This window comes from Hipposideros armiger, unplaced genomic scaffold, assembly GCF_001890085.2.
Source record: "Hipposideros armiger isolate ML-2016 unplaced genomic scaffold, ASM189008v1 scaffold_210, whole genome shotgun sequence".
NCBI classification, from domain to species: Eukaryota; Metazoa; Chordata; class Mammalia; order Chiroptera; family Hipposideridae; genus Hipposideros; species Hipposideros armiger.
The window spans coordinates 538,164-556,834 of record NW_017731560.1 but is presented as its reverse complement, the minus strand read 5'-3'; the positions used below and the strand labels follow the sequence as shown (position 1 = coordinate 556,834).

Here is an 18,671-nt window from a genome sequence, read left to right as displayed (position 1 = left end):
CTCACGCTGGCTGCTGGCTACATACGGTAGCCCATGACAACCCACTGCCACAGGGGCTGCAGCCTACATCATCGCCGGCGACTCATGGCAGCCCAGCTCCAGGTTGAGCTGTTGTAAAATCCCACCACACTGAGAGCATGACCTTCCTCTGATGAATGTCTGCTTTCGATGTTGTTTGAGGCGAATCATCACGTCGGGACCAAGATAGTTTGCACACCACATTGTTGTAAACAGTCCACTTCTTATCACCAGTTATCAGGCGCTTCAAAAAAATGATCGTTTTCCTCACGTTTAATGAGCATATTGCAGATGTTTATACGCGCCGTCCAATGAACTTCTTTGAGTTTGTGTGGAACCCAAATATCAACCTTGCCTTATGTACCCCAGCTTCTTCAGGTGGTTGCGAACGCTGGAATGATGGATGTTTGATGTTTCTGCAATCTCTCGTGTCGTGTAACGTGGGTTTGACTCGATCAATGCCTTTATTTTGTCGTCATCAACCTCGGTGGGCCTCCCTGACTGAGGAGTGTCATTGAGATCAACATCACCAGCACAGAATTTCATGAACCATCATTGACACTGACGTTCTTGTAGAGCATTGTCACCGTAAACTTTATGCAACTTTTCACAAGCTTGATGCGCATTCTTCCCTTTATGAAAGTAAAACACTAAAATATGGCAAAAATGAACAGTTTGGTCTTCCATCTTCAACTTGTTGTAAACTCTCCAAAACTCAACCAAATTGCTCAATTTTTTTTAGAATGAAGCTAGAACTGTCAGCTGTCAAATGACAGAGCAATAACAGAGATGCAAATGACTCTAGTACTTCCAAAAATGAACTACTGCCATCTGTTGCAAAAATGCATCATGACATTTCCAACAATCCAATAATTGTCAGACCTCTTATTTCTTTGAATGGTTGTGGTAGTGTTTCTAGATAGAAGTAGGTTTGTTGGATCAATGGTTATGTAATGTAAAAACGTTAAGAGATACTACCAAATAGCCCTACTGAAATATTTTACCAATTTACTCTCTACCAACAGTATTTGAGATGGTAAACTTTTGAGGCAAGCTCTCTTTAAAAGTTTGGAAAGTCTGCTGTGCATACTTGAGACCTGGACTCTGCACTGTTTTTTATTTATCTTTAGTGACCTCACATGTGCTGATCTTTTCTCTCTCAGAATATTTTAAGTTCCTTAGAGGCTGGGATCATGTCAAATACTTCTTTGGTATTTCCCATAGTGCCTAGTACAGGCTGAACAAACTGTAGGTGCTCAATACATACTTAATGATTCACTGATAAACCAGTTTATATTTTGGGGCAACACAATCCCTTGAGGTCAGCTCCTGGAATGAGAGGGCTGGGCAGAGTCAGAGACTAGAGCTGTGCTGGGTCAGTATCAGATGCTTTCACTTAGACATTAAACTTAGACCATAATCTTGGAACCAAATTTATATAAAGCACCTGGCTCAATCCCTAGCCCAGAGGAGGTTCTCAATAAATGGTGTTATGGTGACTCTTGTTTAGTTAGAGGGTAGTCTTAGGGCTAGTATTGAGGGCTCAAGCACCGCACCTAAAACTATTCCAGATAGAGTCAGGAATCCACAGTCTGGAGATGAAACAAAATTGAGAACCAGCAGGAGCAGACAGGCATCAGAGGCAGAAACAGAGGCTCAGTTTGAATAGTTCAGTTGCATTGTGATATCATCTTCCATGCTACCCTAGGCATTTTTATTGGGCTTTCTGTATGTTAGGCATTCACTTGGTGGCATCTTAAAGGTACTTCTCAGTCTCTGACAGGAGCCAACCATCCGAACACAGTGCTGTGAACACAAGAGGTGTGTAATGAAAGAGATCCCATCCATCTCTTGCCTGTTGGAACAGAACGTGGTGGCGATGGTTGAGGATTTACTTGAGAGCATGGTGCGAGAGAACAGCCAGCCATTCGACTAGAACAGGATTACTACCCAGGCCTTTCCCAGTAGGGAGTGGGGTGCCTCGGGATTGGGAAACCATGCTGTTAGTCAGTCAGAGAAGGATTAACTACAATGATTAATTTAGAGGCTATGTAACATGATGGCGCATGGATGACACAGGTTCAACAAAGTGAAGAATGGGTCTCCTTCTTACCTCTCTCCTCCCAGTTGGCACTATAGATAAAGGAGGGAGGTGAGAGAGGACAGTTAACATATAGGTGTCGTCCTAACATACTTCATTGATTGTATCTCTCTTCTATGCCAGACATTTAGCACCCATTATCTCTAATCCCCTTCATAACTCTGTGAAGTAGATACCAGTTCTATTTTACAAATGAGGAAATTGGCTCAGAAAGGATCAATTATTTGAGGAAGTTTACACAAACTACTAAGTAGCAGAGCCAGGATTTGGATCTAGGTTTGTTTGGCTATAAAGCTTTTGTGCTTTCTGCTATGCATACCATCCCGCCTCCTCTAAGTCCGTGATAGCAAGCCCAAGCCTCAAGGGAAACAGCTGTTACTTAAGAATACTAGTTGGTCATGTGTGGGCAGGGTGCCCCATGGTTCTTTCTTTTGCTCATCAATTCATTCTACAAATATATCTATATCTATCTATCTATCTATCTATCTATCTATCTATCTATATATATATATATATATTTATAGCCAGGGGGAGGGTTGAGGCTAGATAAATTGAAGGGGGGAAAAAGGACCAACATGAGCTTGCATGCAGAATGGGGGCTGATTTTATGGGTCTTGCATGCAGTATTGAATGGATCTCTGGGTGTTTGCAGAAGAGATATCGGGAGCACCACTAACTGGCAAGCAGCAACCCCATGGTGGTACTCAGGATCTGAGGCCATTCAAACAGCGCTTTACGCCCAACACACCAACACACACACTCACACAGGAACCATAAATATGGAGACAGGCATTTTTAAATACGCACACCAGAATGTATGCCACCACACAATGGAAGCCTGTACCTTTATTCCAGTGGTGTTTCTAGTGCTCACCATGTGACTGCAACTCCCCTTCAGAGGAGCCAACACTGATTTGGATGCATGAAGTCTGGGAGGTTTATTGAAAAGAAAAGAGAAAAGAACAGAAAAGACCAGAAAAGAAACAATCTCAGTTTATAGTCACAATTTAGTTGTGTGCATATTAAGACTTGAGGATATTATAAAATGGTGTAATTACATAGAAGGAAGTGCTATGGAATGTCTGTCCATATAAATTTTCCTTTTAGTGGTGAACACAAATAATAACAGGTTGTATTAAAACAAGCCTGACCTACACAGTCACTTAATCCCAGGGAGGAATGTGACCTAGAGCAGGGAGGGGCACCACTCGGGAATGTGTTGCCATAACACATCAATTTCAAGACTCCCTGGGCTTCACCTGCACCTGAGATATGGACAAAGTATGTTTGGGTGTGTGGAAGTTTATTTTTGACTGCTCCACAGCCAGGAGGATGGCAGATGGGGTAACCATGCTATTCCTAAGGGCATCTGGTGTACTCAGGCTCCAGAATCCATGGTTCTGACGGGCTAAGGGAAGTTCCTCTGCCTTCCATTCCAAGTGTGTGCAATACCAGCACCCTCCAAGACTCAAAGGGGGTGGGGAGAATTGGAGGCAATGATATTGATCATATGGTTTATCAGGAATACGCTGATGATTATAATCAGCATGAGTCCTAAGGAACAATAGAAGCCTTATAAAAACACACTTTCCCCTACAAATTAATTATAACACATTTCTCATAAGAAAATTATCTAGTGACTTCTTAAAAAAATTTTATTGGGTAGCAGTGTGTTTTTTCCAGGACCTATCAGCTCCAACTCAAGTCGTTGTCCTTCAATTTAGTTGTGGAGTGCGCAGCTCACTGGCTCCATGTGGGAATCGAACTGTCAACCTTGTTGTTTAGGGCAGGAGTTCTAACCAACTGAGCCACCCAGCTGTCCTCTAGTGACTTTTTCATTATTTTAAATTTTAGTTTGAAGGGTGTTATGAAAGTGTCAAGTGTAATAATCATTAGGTAGCTTTTTGCTTCATATCATGTAGGACCCAAATAGTATAAAGGAGAAATAGTTCTTGACCATGCACATGGTTCTTCAAATAACACAAAAAACTGCCTTGGGAAGACCTTTGGCAGTTTCTTCTGTATTAATTGCAAATATCCTCACTCCAGAGAATTTTTTTCAAGCTCAGGAAAATAGGTGGCAACCTAGACACTCTCCCCAACAGTGTGACAGGTAAGGAAATGCCACTTTCAGCCCTTTCTCATATTTCCCCTTATTTTTGGAAGCCTAGAGTCATACGAGTGGAAAAAGAACCAGTGCCTCTTGAAGTCCGCCATATAATATTAATGCCTTGGTTCTGAGCTGTTTTCCCCACTCTAATCTTGAATTTCTGAAGGATGCGACTCACTGGGACTAATAGCAGTGGCTCATTGTGGCAGTAACTTTAGAGAGGGGTGGCAGAAGGAAAGAATCAATGTGGTTTGTGGGTGGGGATTCTGCCTTGGATACCCGCTCCCCTCCCCTCAATTATCTTAAGCTCTCCAAAGCTAATAGAAATTTCTAATCTTTTTGGAAATCTTTACTTCATTACCTACCTGGAAGAATTTATGTCCTGTCAGTAGAGCTTTTCTAACTTCTTCACTATCAATTATTTTTTCTCAGTACTGCAAAATGATTCTACATTCTTGGGGACAGCTATCCATTTCAAGTTCTTTTTTATGTTTGTTTGTTTGTTTTGTTCTGAAAGCCTTAGAGATGCAGGCCAGTGTGACTGGGACAGAGGTGGGCTTCTTAACTAATGATTGGAACTTGGGAGGCAGAGGATTTGTTTTTATGCCGTTAGAGAGTAAAATCCTGAGTCGCGGTTGCTTTCGTGCAAGTAGGGCAGGAGAGAGGCCCAAGGGCGGACCCAGTTTGGGGTGAGCACTCGGATCTGTGAGCCAGTGCTGCTTCAGCATCTCACCGTGTGTCTGTGGGGGTGCTGCGGTGGAGGGGAGGCTGGTCGCGGTCCCTCCTTATGCCATAGGCACTACCCTTCACCTCTGTCTCTGTGTAGCTATATTAATAGAAGGCGACACTTCAAGTACTGGCGCTCGGAACCCAAACGGAGGCTGGCAGTGGCTTGGCAGGTGGGCACGAAGCCTGGAGATGGGCGGGGGAATGGGGTGGAGGCACCGTTGACTGGCGGTTGGAGTAGCCAATGGTAGTTCGGGGCAGGGGTGGTAGGGGCTGAGACGCGGAGGCCTATCAGCCAATGGAGGGCGAGCAACTACTGGACCGACCTGGTGACGTGAGGAGCGTTCCATTCTGCCAGCGGTGGGCGGTTGCCACAGCTGTTTTAGGGCCCCGACCGTAGGGGCCCCTTGTCAGGAGGAGGTAGCCCTGGGCCTGGGGAGGAGAAGTCGCTGCCACCTCGGGCGGCCGACGCGGTCCACTGGGACAGTCCACTTCCTGCCCTCAGTGCCCCGCGGAGTTCGGGCTCCCGGGTTCAGGTAGCAAGGGGTGGGGGTGGGGGTGGGGGTCCTCTGGGCTTGGCCGCGTGGTGGGCTGCCAAACCCTCCGCTGCGCCGGGACGCGCGGACCTTGGCATTGCTCTGTTCAAGTCGCCAGCCGCCGAGCCCCCGGCCGTGGGTGACTACACGTGGCGGGGCGTGTGTGTGTACGAGCTTGTGGAGGTGGTGCGCGTCCCAAGCTGCCTGGGGCGGTGGTCCCCTGCGTGGCGGAGGCAGGGCGGGCCTCCCGAGGCCGCACCCGCCGCCAGTCCTGGACTTGGGCCTCGGTCCCGGCGGGTGGGCGGGTCGCTGGTTTTGGACGGATTTTGATCTTTGTTCTCTCAGGCCGGGCTCCCCTTCCTGGTGTCTTCTCTTGCTGGGCCAGGTTATTAGGAAATTGTTTTCCAGGTTAGTTTTACACAAAGGAAGTGTTCTCTGCACCTTGGTGCCTCCTCCCCTCTCCTAAGCCCTCCACTTTCTCATTGCTCGGCTCATCGCCTAGTCTCTATTTGGACCCTTGCCCTCTCCGGCCCGGGAATGATTTCAAGTTGGTTGTTTCTCATCAGTCATTCGGGCTGCAGGCTTCCGCTTCAGTCTTGCCAGCGTGGGGCATGTGGTGTCAGTAAATAGAGGCCACAGCACCACACCTGAGAGGAGGAGGAGGGTGGCAGTGGCTGAGAAAGGCTGGCCTTGGGATTCAGGATGCTAAGTAGAGATGGTACTTATGAAACGTCCCAGAAAACACCCTTATGACTGTTTTTAACTGCTGCCATCTCCCTGCGCACCTTCCCTCCAACCCTTCCAGAACCTCTCGTGCTTAAGTCAGCCTTCCACCTATTACAGGTCTTGGATGTGGTTTGATTAAGATTCCCACAAATGTTAGGCTAGACCAGCAAGATTGGTTCATTTCCCGGACTCAGGGAGTTACCCAGGGTTTGATTAGGGGAAATTTGTTTTGAGTAAACACAACCTGAATATGTATCCAAAGTGTCCAGAACCTCTTAGCTCTGCCAGAGGGCGACTTGTTCCCTGGTGTGATTCATATTATATTTGAGTGGCTTATTGAAGAGAAAAAATGAAGAAGCAGAGGAGGGGGAGGGAAAGGCTCCTAGGACAGAAACTCAACTATTATTTTTAGAGTCCTCTTAATGATGATTATAGAACAATGTGGTATAGTGGAGAGTGTCCTGGACTGAAAGTCTGCACCAGCGTTTTCTTGGCTTAGCTTTGTGGCTGTGTGACCCTGGGTAAGTTACTTCCTCTTCCTGGTCTTCATTTTGCTTATTTCCAAAACAAAATAATTGGGACTACCACCTATAAAAACCCTTCTAACTCCAAGGTTTGATGATGAACAAGCCATCAGTATTATATTGGAAGCGAAGGGGTTTCTTTAAGAAGATATACTACCCCGTCCTTTTTTTGAGAACCTTTCACCTTTTCTCCTTTTAGAGGACAAACACAGATTGGAAATAAACTTCCCCACTTCCTTACCCCCACCCTTTCAGGTAGTGCTTATCTTCTGCCTCTGGGAAAGGAGGATTGAATTGCATTTTCATGTTCCTGCCTCATGTTTGTATTTGTGTATGTGCTTTTTCTTAGGGCTAGAAATTGGACTTATGATGCTTGACCCAGTGGAAGCAATAGCAGGCAACGTGATTTCAGAGCTGGGCTCAGCTTCTGTTTCTTCCTTCTTGTAATCACAAAGCCCATTTGGACCCGGAATTCCAATCATGTCTGTGATGGTGGTAAGGAAGAAGGTGACACGGAAATGGGAGAAACTCCCAGGCAGGAATACCTTCTGCTGTGATGGCCGCGTCATGATGGCCCGGCAAAAGGGCATCTTCTACTTGACCCTCTTCCTCATCCTGGGGACATGTACACTCTTCTTCGCCTTCGAGTGAGTTTCCATTGAGTGGAATTGCCTGATAATGGTTACTCTGGGGTAGGGGAAGAAACTTTTTTGGGGGGAGTTTTTGGATGGTCCTTGGATGGTTGTCACTGTCCTCTTGAGCAGTGTCTATAAATCATGCCAAGTGAATTCATTGTTTTATGCTTATAGCAGAGTATGTGCTACCTAAAAAGACCAAGACTTTTGATACCAATTTTATAGCACAGATTTGGAGCTATCCTTGGCACACTTGGGAAATAAACGCATTTGTCTTTGTTACTCAGCTCCCCTTTTCAGTGCTCTCCTTAGGTGCTTAGTGACAGACTGCCTCCAGAGCCCAGGGGCACCCTTTCTGGTCATAAGTCTACCCACTATACTCACCTATTCTGTTATTCTGGGTCCTATTTCCTTAGGGCTCAGCTCTCAGCTAACAGTTAAATTGAAAAGCCAGCTGAACTGGGGACATGCAGATTAGTTCCAGCCTCAGCTGTGCCACAATCTAGCTGTGTGTGTGTGGCACATATGTGCTTATTAAGTGTGAGTTGCTCTTTCTTTTCACTCAAAATCACTCAACATAAACAACTCTTTATTTTGTGTGTGTTTGATACCAGCCTTGGAGTTATTTGTGTGTGTGTGTGTGTGTGTGTGTGTGTGTGTGTGTGTGTATGTGTGTGTGTGATGTAATGTAATGTAATAACCGGTACTAGAGCCACTGCTTGAAGTCTGTGTAGGCCACCGTGTTAGGGAGGTGGCCAGGTTGATTCTAGGGTACTGTGACTTGACTTCTGGGTGTGCTGAGAATGCTGTACACTCTAGGGATGGGAGCAATGCTAATTGGTTTGGGGTTATTATGAAGAGAGCCTTGAGGAGCCAAGGGGTGTGTTAGACTACGAGCCTGCTGTAGTTTGTATACGCAGATGACCTGGAACTAGAGCTCCCATGCTGCAGCGTGGCCATGGCAGGGAGGAGGGGACTCCTTGGCTAGCCTTCATGGGTAGTTAAAATGAGCTCTGGTCTCTTTGGGCTCATTTCTGTCCTTCTTCTGTAAGGGATTCAGGATTTAGCAGTGCATCAAGAGCAATTTTTTGGGCTGCATTGCCAGACATCTTGACGGCTGCAGCTGGCTCGAGTAACAGTAGGGAGAGGAGGGGGACCCAGTTTATGACAGGGTTAGGAAAGTAAGGTCACAGGACATTTTCGTTAAATGCACTTTTGCTGCTGCTGCTGCCGACTTTCTGAAGTATTTGGTGAAGCCAACCAGTTTGATCATGGCTTCTTGGCTGCACCCCAGTCTGATTTTCATGGCTGAGTGTGTGTGTGTGTGTGTGTGTGTGTGTGCTTGTGTGTAGTACAAGTGAGTATGTGTAGTCAGGCAGGAATATGTATAATGTTGAATTTTTTTACTTTTTCCTGACCTTCCTATCCAAGCCTTCTTTGTTTTATTCCTGCCTTGCTTCTTTTTAGAAATGCAGAGTTGAACTCTGCTATCATCCTCTCTCTCTTTTCACTCTGTGCCCTGCCCAATCACTAGCTCTTTTTGCGCCCCATCCCTCCACCTTATGGTAACTTTTTTTGTGTGATTGGAACCATTCAAAACAGAAATGTTTGTTTCTAGGCACGGAGGGAGCTGGTAATTCTGGGTTCAGGGAACCTCTGGTTTGACTGGCCAGGGGAACTTGAAATTGGGAGGTATTGGTGCTTGGTCCTTTTTGTATCTGGGAGCCAGACAGATTCTGATTTGGACCTGTTCCACGTAGGCCCCGAAGGTCCCTGAAGAAAACTGCCTGTGGGATGAAGCTTATAATTAGCCAAGTTACTGTTTGACAGAGGCAGGTCGAGTTTTCTACCAAGATGGCTTTTCCCCCAAAGTTATTTCTCATGCTTTGCCTTCAGATATGAAGGGTGAGGTTGTTTGTAAACTGCCTTGAGTTTCAACAATAGAATACATATTTTGGGGGGTAGGGCTGGGGGAGGGAGAAGGCAAGGGGGAAAAGGAAGTAAATGTATTAGCTGAAGAGTGAAATGGGGAAGTATAACTCTGACCAAAGGGGAGAGGACACTGGTGATAATCCTTTTTACTGAGAATGGTGGAATCTGTTTGTGAATGTGTGTGTGTGTGTGTGTGTGTGTGTGAGAGAGAGAGAGAGAGAGAGAGAGAGAGAGAGAGATACAGAGAGAGAGAGATACAGAGAGAGAGAGATACAGAGAGAGAATATATAGAGAGATACACACAGACACTCTAGGTGCTGGCTGCCTTGTGCCTAGCCAATGACAGGCTGTACAAAGGAAATGAGCATACCTCTGAAAAATGAAATCACTTAATGGTCAACCTTTTATTTTGGAGTCTGTAATTGACTACCAACCACCACTTGGGGATAGTTTCTGGGAGGCAGAATATGGGCTCCTTCGTTAGTATTAGAACTTAGCGAGATCCCTGGAAGTTAGCTGATCTAGCCCCCTGCCTTCAGGCAGGTGAGGGTGTCTGAACCAACAGTGATAAAGGTCTGTCTATTGTTGTCCTCAGATTGTCCAGGGGCATAGACATCATGTCCTCTAGCTGCTGCATTTTTGCCCTGGGGAAGAGAGTCCAGATCCTGAGACATATCTACACCTGCATTTTAGTAACAGGGTCCTGCTTGCAGCAAGTGCTTAGGAACCAGTGCGAGTTGATTTATAGCTGCCTGTGGCACAGCCCTGGGTCAGCCAGATGGCTTGGGAAATCTGGTCAGGCGTGTGGGCACCCCTTCATGAAAAACTTGCACTGTTAGTAGTGCCAGTGGACATCTTTTTATTTTTGGATCTTGCCTTTACATGTTTAGACTTCTCAAAGGAGGGACTTATAATTTTCAGTGGACAGACAGTAGGTTGAATACATAGAATGAAAAAACCTTGTCCATCCAGGTGATAGTTAGCTCTGTATTGTTACAAGTGTTTCTAAAGAAGCTGGGTGGCCATCTCTCAGGATTGCTGTCACAGAGTAGATTCCTGCCCAGGATGGGAAATTGGGCTAGATTATCACTAAGCCTCTTGCAATTCTGAGTCTGAAATTCTGTATAATTCTTGTGTCTATCTCAAAGAATCAAATACATACATAGAAAAAGAGAGAAGATTGCCAGTAGGTAGCTGTATTTAAATATACTGATGTATTTAAATGTAATTGTATCTATGGTGAATGTATTTGAATTTAAAAACAGAGTGAAAATTGTACAGTGCTTAAAAAATGTCCTCATTTATTCTTAGGTATTTTGGCAATGTGAGTGTGTCTGCCAGCTTCAGCTGTGAACACATGAACCCTTCTTAGTCCTTTCTACCCAAACCCTGTCCAGCTTGTATGATGAACACATAGCCACCAGCTTGGCTGGAAATGTCAGGACACTATAGAAGAATAACACTGACAACCTGTGAACTGTCTAGCCATTGAAAGGCGAATGTGGTATTTAGTCAAACTCCACTTCCTGATAAAGCTTGGGGAAAGGACCAACTGCACTGTTTTCTGGAGTTGGCTCACTAGTTGCCGCTTTTAACTTTGTGACCAGATTGCTAGTAGAGTCAAAGTCCCCAGATTTCTCTTGTGACAAGAATGACTGTGTGACTCTTGACCCCTGAAGTAGAAGCTGTTTGCTGCTATGATCAGTGCTTATGTCTCACTGTGCTGTATATAGAGGAAATCTTATCAAGGCACTATCAAACCCTGCTGCGTTGACCCTCATGGGTGCTTGTGATGTACAGAGGAGCAATTGAATTGAATGAACTGAAAAAAGCTTTGTAGCACTGCTTAGTAATTGTCTCAGTTCTAGCCTATTCAAATTCTACCTCTTTTAAGCCCCTTCTTGAGTCTTCCTTCATGAAAACCTTCCAGTAATTTCTGCATTCGTGGGACTATTGTACATACCATTCATTTAACATATAATCAATCACTTGACATTTCTAATATTTCTGAATTCCATGGTTATTATACTTTGAGTTATAATAGGTCAGTGTCAGGGACTATCTCCCATGTCTCTCTGGCCTTCACAGTGCCCTCCACCAGGCCTTCATAGAGTAGGTTGTCAATAAATGTTGCGGAATTAATACATCATGGATGCACTTAAAATGTAAAAGTCTTGACTCACAGAATCATAGAATACTACTAGAGCTGGAAGGGGCCTTGGAGACTATCCCCATCCTTTTGCAGATGAGGAAACCAGGCCCACAAAGTAAAGTTACTTTAAGATTGGTTGGCCAGCCAGTGCCTCTATATGACACTACCTTTTATCTCATTGTTAGCTTTTGAATATGGAATCCTGAAGATGTTCAGATTACTAAAGTTGTACATAGTGCCCAATGCTAGACCAGCATATTATGTGTTCATTCTAGCTAGTGTTTGTTACGTAGTGACATCTAGGTTATTTGGGCCTCCCAGCTCATGCTCTTAGAAAATGAAGGCATCTTACTTTGTGGAACACTGACAGCATTCCAGAATGAACAGGGAAGTCCATCTCTAAGGGTGAACTTAGAAAGTAAGGTTTGTGAGTTATGAGGGACCATCACCTCTGTGGCCACTCCTAGTCCCTGCTGCCAGGATGAGGATGGCTCAAACGAAAAACAAATAATGTGTGCTTCCTGCCTTGTTACACTGTGGGTAATCCTGATGAAAGGGCACCATGTCCCTGAGGGCAGATGGAAGAGAAAAGGCAATCTGACAACACAAAGTTACCAGGTGTTTTTTTTTAAGATTTTTTTTATTTGAGAATTGGGGGGATGGGAACAGTGCTGGGGAATTGGGGGAAGGGGAACAGACAAGTTGCTGTCCTTTTGTTCTTCAGTTTAGTTGTGGAGGACGTCGCTTCACTGGCCCAAGTTGGCACCATCACTGCACTCTTCCCGGGCGAGGCAGATCAGTCGCCGGCTTCTGGACGGCCGCTCACACTGGCTGCTGGCTACACAAGCTGGTTGCTGGCTACACATAGTAGTCCATGGCAACCGACTGCAGCAGGGGCTGCAGCCTATGCCGTCACCGATGACTCACGGCAGCCCAGCTCCAGGTTGAGCTGTTGTTCAGCATCTTAGCTGCAGAGGGCAGTGTCACTGGCCCTCATATGTGGGATCCGAGCTGGGGCCCTCTGGCATCCCAAGCCAGCTCTTAACCAACGCGCCACTCGGCCGGCCCAACGAAGTTACCAGGTTTGAGGAGACATAGGGTTATGCAGACCAAAGCCAAACTCTGATGTGACAGAATATCTGTGCTTATAATGACGAGGTCCCGGTTCCTGAAGTTCTTTAGTTGAGTTTGGGAAGAGGAAAAAGTGACTTTATCATGGTCTCTAACCAAGAGAGAATTCTCTGGAGAATTGCTTTGTGGGGTTTCAGTCTTGTGCTTCATCTAGCCCAAGATACTGTCTGTGACTTGGCCAACCAAATGACAGTTTTAGAAAGGCATAGTTGCTTCTTTGATATCAATCTATTACAGTACTTAGCTAAATTGAACTTTATGATAAAGCATGTTCCTGGAGAAGGATTGAGTTATATGTCTTGAACAGTGTGCTTTCCTTTAATAATTCTTTGTGGTTCTGTCATTTAGAATGTATCTGTATATTTCAGCTTCTACTATCTTTTGTGGTAATAAGTTTCACACTGTCAATCTCCACTGAATGCATCTCTTATCTTTTCAGAATCTCTTAATTGTGTATAGTGATCTTCTATTTTGGGTAAGTGAGCACAAAGAACAGGGATGTCCCCCAACATGCTGATATCAGTTGAGATGTTTATTGTGGGAGAGAAGAGAATGACATCTTTCTCCTCAGAGGGTATTGTGTTTAAGAACAAAGGAGGCATCTTATGCTTCTTGCAACAGCAAGAAGTTAGTGAATTCAGGGTAATTAGGGGGATGCTTCTGGATCTGAGCAATGAGAAGACATGAACCTTATGATGATGATTAGATAAGGCCAGATAATGGAGGACCTCAGAATGCTGTCCTGTGGAGTTTGGGTGTTAGTATTATAGGCAGCAGGGAATTGTTCTAAGTTCTCCAGCAGGAGTATATTAAAATTGAAATTTGTTATTTGTTATAATTGAAATGTAAAATTTGTTAGTATAACTGAAATTTGGCAACTACTTAGCAGGTTTGCCTGAATAGAGACTTTGGCCCTCCTCAGTGAGAGGATGGCTCATCATATCAGGATTGAAAATGTCCTTTTGGTTTATTTTCCCCATTGCTACTGGAGCAAAACAGAGTTATACATTTTCCTCTGACCTTCACATAACAGTAAATCTAGAGGCTGGTTTTAAATTATGTTTTCAGGAAACTTTTTCCCTCTCAGAAAACTCTGAGTGTTATCAGATGAACCTTGAACCAGTCATGTGGGTAGTTCTACATGTTTACTGTGCTCTAGAGTTAGGTAGTATGTAGGAGGACAGACAGCCGTCCATATCAGGGAGGACTTATAGCCAAGGTTTATTTTTATATATTATATGGGACCAAGGTCCATCGTGTGGCTCTAATCTTTGGGTACTTCCTGTTGTCCCAAGCACAGTTCTTCCTTAAAGCCACCCTTAACAGCTGCTGTGGGAGCAGTTGCAAGCAGCCACCAGCTTCCCAAGAGAGCTCTTCTCTGACCACGTAAATAGTCCTTAGAGTCTGAATCACCATCTTAACACTTGATTATTGGTCTTTCCTTATTCTTTAGCTGTTTCATATGTTAGTTACGTTTCCCCCAGCAAAATTAACTCTTCTTTCTCTTGTTCTTCATTTGTTAGGCCCATAAATACTTGTTGGCTGATTGATTGTACTGATCAAAGAGCAACAAGGAAAACCATAGCAAGAAAGCTACGAGGGAGATTTAGAAGCAGAATATTATATAGATAACCAGTCCATTTTGCCAATCTGTGAGGCAGATCCCTGCCATGGAATCTGTCTGGTTCTTACCAGCTCCCTCATGAATCTCTTTTGAGTATTTCCGTGTGACTTGAAGTCTGTGGCATTATCATTGTCCCTCCAATGAACTAGCATGCTAGGGGTGGGGGATGGGACATGACACACCAGCTCAGCCTGGCAGTGCTAGTTACTGCTGGTCAGTACCACCATGTGGACCATGGGACATACGAGAGTCCAGTCATCCAGACCAGCTATGGAAGCCTGAGGTCAGTCAAGAAGTTGGTAGAGGAGGACATAAAATGACGACGTCTCTTGAGATGGCAGAAGTGAAGACTAGGTGGGGACATGGTTGCATTTATAAAATTCTTAAGGGAGAAAAGTAACTTCTAACCCTTTGGAAAAGGGAAGGCTTCTTGGTACTTTGAAGACAAAGGAGAGTTCTGTTTCTAGAAGTGTATGGATATCATTTTAAGAAGCGATATTGATGGAAAGTACTAGGGAGTTTCAAAAATAGCATATATTCGTGGATGACAGATCCAGTCTTTAAGAAAAACTAGTGATGTTTGAGGATACTCCTGACTTTTGAGGTTGATATTGGGAATTACCACTAAATCTTCACATTATTTCTGTCAGAGACAGATCTCTAGCTCACTGCAATGATGGGACTAACCTAGGGGGGTATTTTTTTAATCATGATTAAAAATAGGCATGATGGGTTGCAGTTTACAACAGTTTTAGCCACTGGCTCTCTAAATTTCCTCTTACTTGGAGTAGAAAGGCCCTGCTGGTCCCACATCTGCCTTCCCAGCCACACCCACTCACTTGCAACAACTGGCTGCCAGTAGCCTCATCTCTGGAGAACAAAACAATGGGCCTGTTGTGTACTTGTTGACATACAGAGTGGATTGTTTTAGCAGGTGCAGAATATAGTCTGTGTGGAGATTACAGAGATCTTTATCCGTGATGGCATAGTGTAATTCAAATCTAAGTTGTCCTTTGTCCGATTGACAAGCAGGTGCTGGAACAGGCCTTAGTTAAGCTTGGGGGGGGCCCTTTTGTGCACGGGGGCAACATTAAATTGTGTGTGTGCGTGTGTGTGGTTGTTCAACTCTCTGTGTATATTTTCCCTGTAATAAAACAATTTAAACTCACTTTGGTGTCCAATCAGATGACTCTGATTTTTCTAAGGCTTTTGATTGGAGACTAAACATCAGGGCATTTTGAGTCCTGGAGACATTACTTGTTTGTTTTCAAAAAGAGTGGCTTCAGAGATGGGCAGTAACTAGGAAGATGGCTCTTTTCTGTTATTGTGGTAATTTCACTTGTTCATGAAATGGAGCCATCCTGTTTCTCCTGTGGCCTTTGAGTCCCTGATAAGTAGAGGTGACTTTCGTTTCTGAATTCACTTCTTGACTATCTGTACCAGGGAAGGGGAACAATGGAAAAGAGGGTAATCCACACAAAGACCTTAATTACCCTGAACTCAGCCACATCTTTAGTTCTCCAAATGGTTCTCCTTCCCTTGGTGTTTAGGAGAAGGGAGTAAATCATACGAAAGTAAGCCAAGACCAAGGATTTTGTTAAAAACACACAAGCAGGCAAGAAAAAAAAACCCACAAAAATAATTTTGCAAGTTTACTACATATGTTCACATTCATAACAAATGGTTCAGCCTAATATTACAGTTGACTTACATCCCCATCAGTTGTGTGTGGGGTGGGGACTCAGGGGAGGATTTCATAGGGATTGTTCCAAAACTGCAGCGAATATACAACCCGGGGTTAAAGGTTTGCTCCAAGTGGACAGCAGCTTGTTTGACCCCCATGCCCATGAGGTAAGCCTTTTTCCTTAGCATACTTTTCTCCGCTCGCCTTCTGGTCCTTGCTCATCCACATATAGTCTGACTGCAAGAGAAGATCTCTGTGTTGAAGGAGAAAATTTGCCTCAGAAGGAGAATAAAAATAGGTCAGTGATAATTGTCATCACCTATTCCTACTTATTTGGTTTGAAATTCAGTTTGACTCTACAAGTATTTGTTGATAGCTTCTTTATTCCCATACTTGTTTTAGGCTCTGGGAAATAGAGAACCATGAGGATAATGTTAATAGCTGACATTTGCTTAACGTTTGCTGTGTGTCAAATGTAGTTCTAAGCGCATTATTTATATTCATGCATTTGAGCCATACAATGATCCCATGAAATACTATTATTATCCTCATTTCACAGATAAGGAGACTGAAGTTAACTAAGTTATCCAACTAGGAGCTGGTCGAGCCAGAATTCAAATCCAAGCATTCCTGCTCCAAGAAGACAAGGTTCTTGCTCTTATGAAATCCAGTTGGGGGAGATGAGGTCAACATAGTGAAAAACAGCTAGGAAACAATGCAGAGTTCTAGCAGTGAGGATGACAGGAGCAGAGAAGGGAGAGATTAATGGAGCTTAGGATAGACCTTTTGGAGGAGGCAAGACCTCTCTCAATCCCAAGTTTTCATCTATCAAATAGGTATAGTAGACTCCACCTCATAGAGTTAGTGTGAGAGTTGGATGAGATAATGCATGAGAAGAGCTTAGTGCAGTGCCTGGCATATGGTGAGTGCTCAATAAATTATGGTTGTGATGATGACAATGATGGCATTGATGTCTCTGGGACCTGAAAGATGAGCAGGGCTGGGAATATCCAGAGAGGAAGAGGAATGGCCTTCCAGGTGAATTATGAGGAAAGAGGGAAGCAAACATGATGTGGGAAAGGGGTGCTTAGGAGCTACACTTTTCTGATTTCCTTATGGTCACTAGTCACCTATTAGCTGAGCTAATGGAAGAGAGCAGAGGAATGGATGTTGCAAAGTCAGTCAGCAGCCTTGAAGATTTTCACTGGCCTTGAAGCATGCTGGACACACTCTCTGCCTGACACTGGGACCCTGCTTCATGACTGGTCCTCATCTTTTCTTCCTCCTCCTGTAGCTCAGGCCTAATGCCAGATGAGTGGGTATGAAAAGCTCTCGACATGCTCAGTGGGTATGAAAAGCTGTAGACATTCCTAGAATGAGAGCATCTTGTGGTACTTGCACGTCCAAGCTAAGTTGCTTCCCCGACCTTTCCTGAGGCACAGGGGAAATGTGGCTCCTGGCAGGCTGACAAGAGGGACTGGGCTTGGGGGTAAGAGACATCCCTTGAGACTCTTCTGTATGTTATAGGTGGTATCAATCAATTATTTGTTGAGCTCCTATGTACAGAACCATATGTGAGGAGTTTTGGGTTATTCAAGAGAAGTAAAAAGCATGGTCCTTGTCCCCAAGGTACTGCTGGTTTTGTTGTGGAGATCAGATTGACATACTGATAATGATTCAAGGTCAGTATAGGGTAGGTATAACTAAATGTTTACAATTGCCTGCTTTTTTCAGGTGCCGCTACCTGGCTGTCCAGCTGTCCCCTGCCATCCCTGTGTTTGCTGCCATGCTCTTCCTTTTCTCCATGGCTACACTGTTGAGGACCAGCTTTAGTGACCCTGGAGTGATCCCTCGTGCCCTACCAGATGAAGCAGCCTTCATAGAAATGGAGATAGGTGAGTTTTCTAACTGGCTGGCAAGACACTGCAGTGGGTGGTTTTAATCAGTAAGGAAAGGAATAATAATAATAGTTGCAGATTAACAATCACTTCTAGGCATTTCCCTCTGAGATCCTGAATCTGAGATCATGGCAACCCTATGAATTTGGTAAGGCAGGTGTAGCAAGATTTGAAAGTCATATGCTTCCTTCTTCCCTGTGTTGGGTTGCATTGCAAGAGGGATTTGTTATCACGGTCCAATGCACTGTTTCCAAAAGGATTTCTTTTTAACTCTTTGGGGGGGGTCATCAAATCATTTCATTTTGTGATGAAAGCTATAATCCTTCTCTTCATAAAAATATTCTTATATATGTGCACATGCATACAATTTTGGATATAATTCCAGGGATTCATTGATCTTTTGAAGCACATTCATGGGACCCTGACCAAGAATTCCTGTTTTACGTGAACACTTAAGGTGAGAGGAGACAGCTATGGTGCCAGGAACCATTGAGAGGTCTACAAATGGTATGGGAACACTTACAGGCTCATTACAGAGCAGTTTGCAGCTCAGGGTAGAACTTCTTTAGGTCAGAGATAAAGTACTACATTATCCAGGAGCCAGGGTGGCTTCGAGAACTGAAGCAGAACATCCCAGGGCTAGAGGAGGGGATATCCTGGGAGCCCACATTGAGAAAGAAGGCTATGATGTCAGTGCTAGTAGAGACTGGGAGCCCACCAGACCCAACAGCAGTTCCTGCCTAAATTGTTACAAAGTCCGGTACCCAAGTAGCTTGAGTCAGCATCCAAGCTGGATAGAGCTGAAGAAAATGACTCAGGACTTCTAAGACTAAGAGCTGTGCCAATGGAGCGTCAGTCTGTGATTAGCCTTTAG

The 18,671-nt window shown here is 44.5% G+C and overlaps 1 protein-coding gene across 7 annotated transcripts in view; it reads left to right on the top strand.

Annotated features, from left to right (window-relative positions):
- The first annotated feature begins 5,281 nt into the window (after positions 1 to 5,281).
- ZDHHC9 (zDHHC palmitoyltransferase 9) overlaps positions 5,282 to 18,671 on the top strand; it is a 57,428-nt gene continuing 44,038 nt past the window's right edge. Inside the window, exons 1-5 of one of the 7 annotated variants that reach the window (XM_019653941.1) lie at positions 5,292 to 5,491; positions 5,837 to 5,899; positions 6,653 to 6,738; positions 7,091 to 7,388; positions 17,634 to 17,794. In XM_019653941.1, coding sequence (XP_019509486.1) covers positions 7,222 to 7,388; positions 17,634 to 17,794 — 328 coding nt within the window. In that variant the 5' untranslated portion in view covers positions 5,292 to 5,491; positions 5,837 to 5,899; positions 6,653 to 6,738; positions 7,091 to 7,221. The other 6 variants (XM_019653940.1, XM_019653945.1, XM_019653944.1 and 3 more) reach the window with 6 other exon arrangements.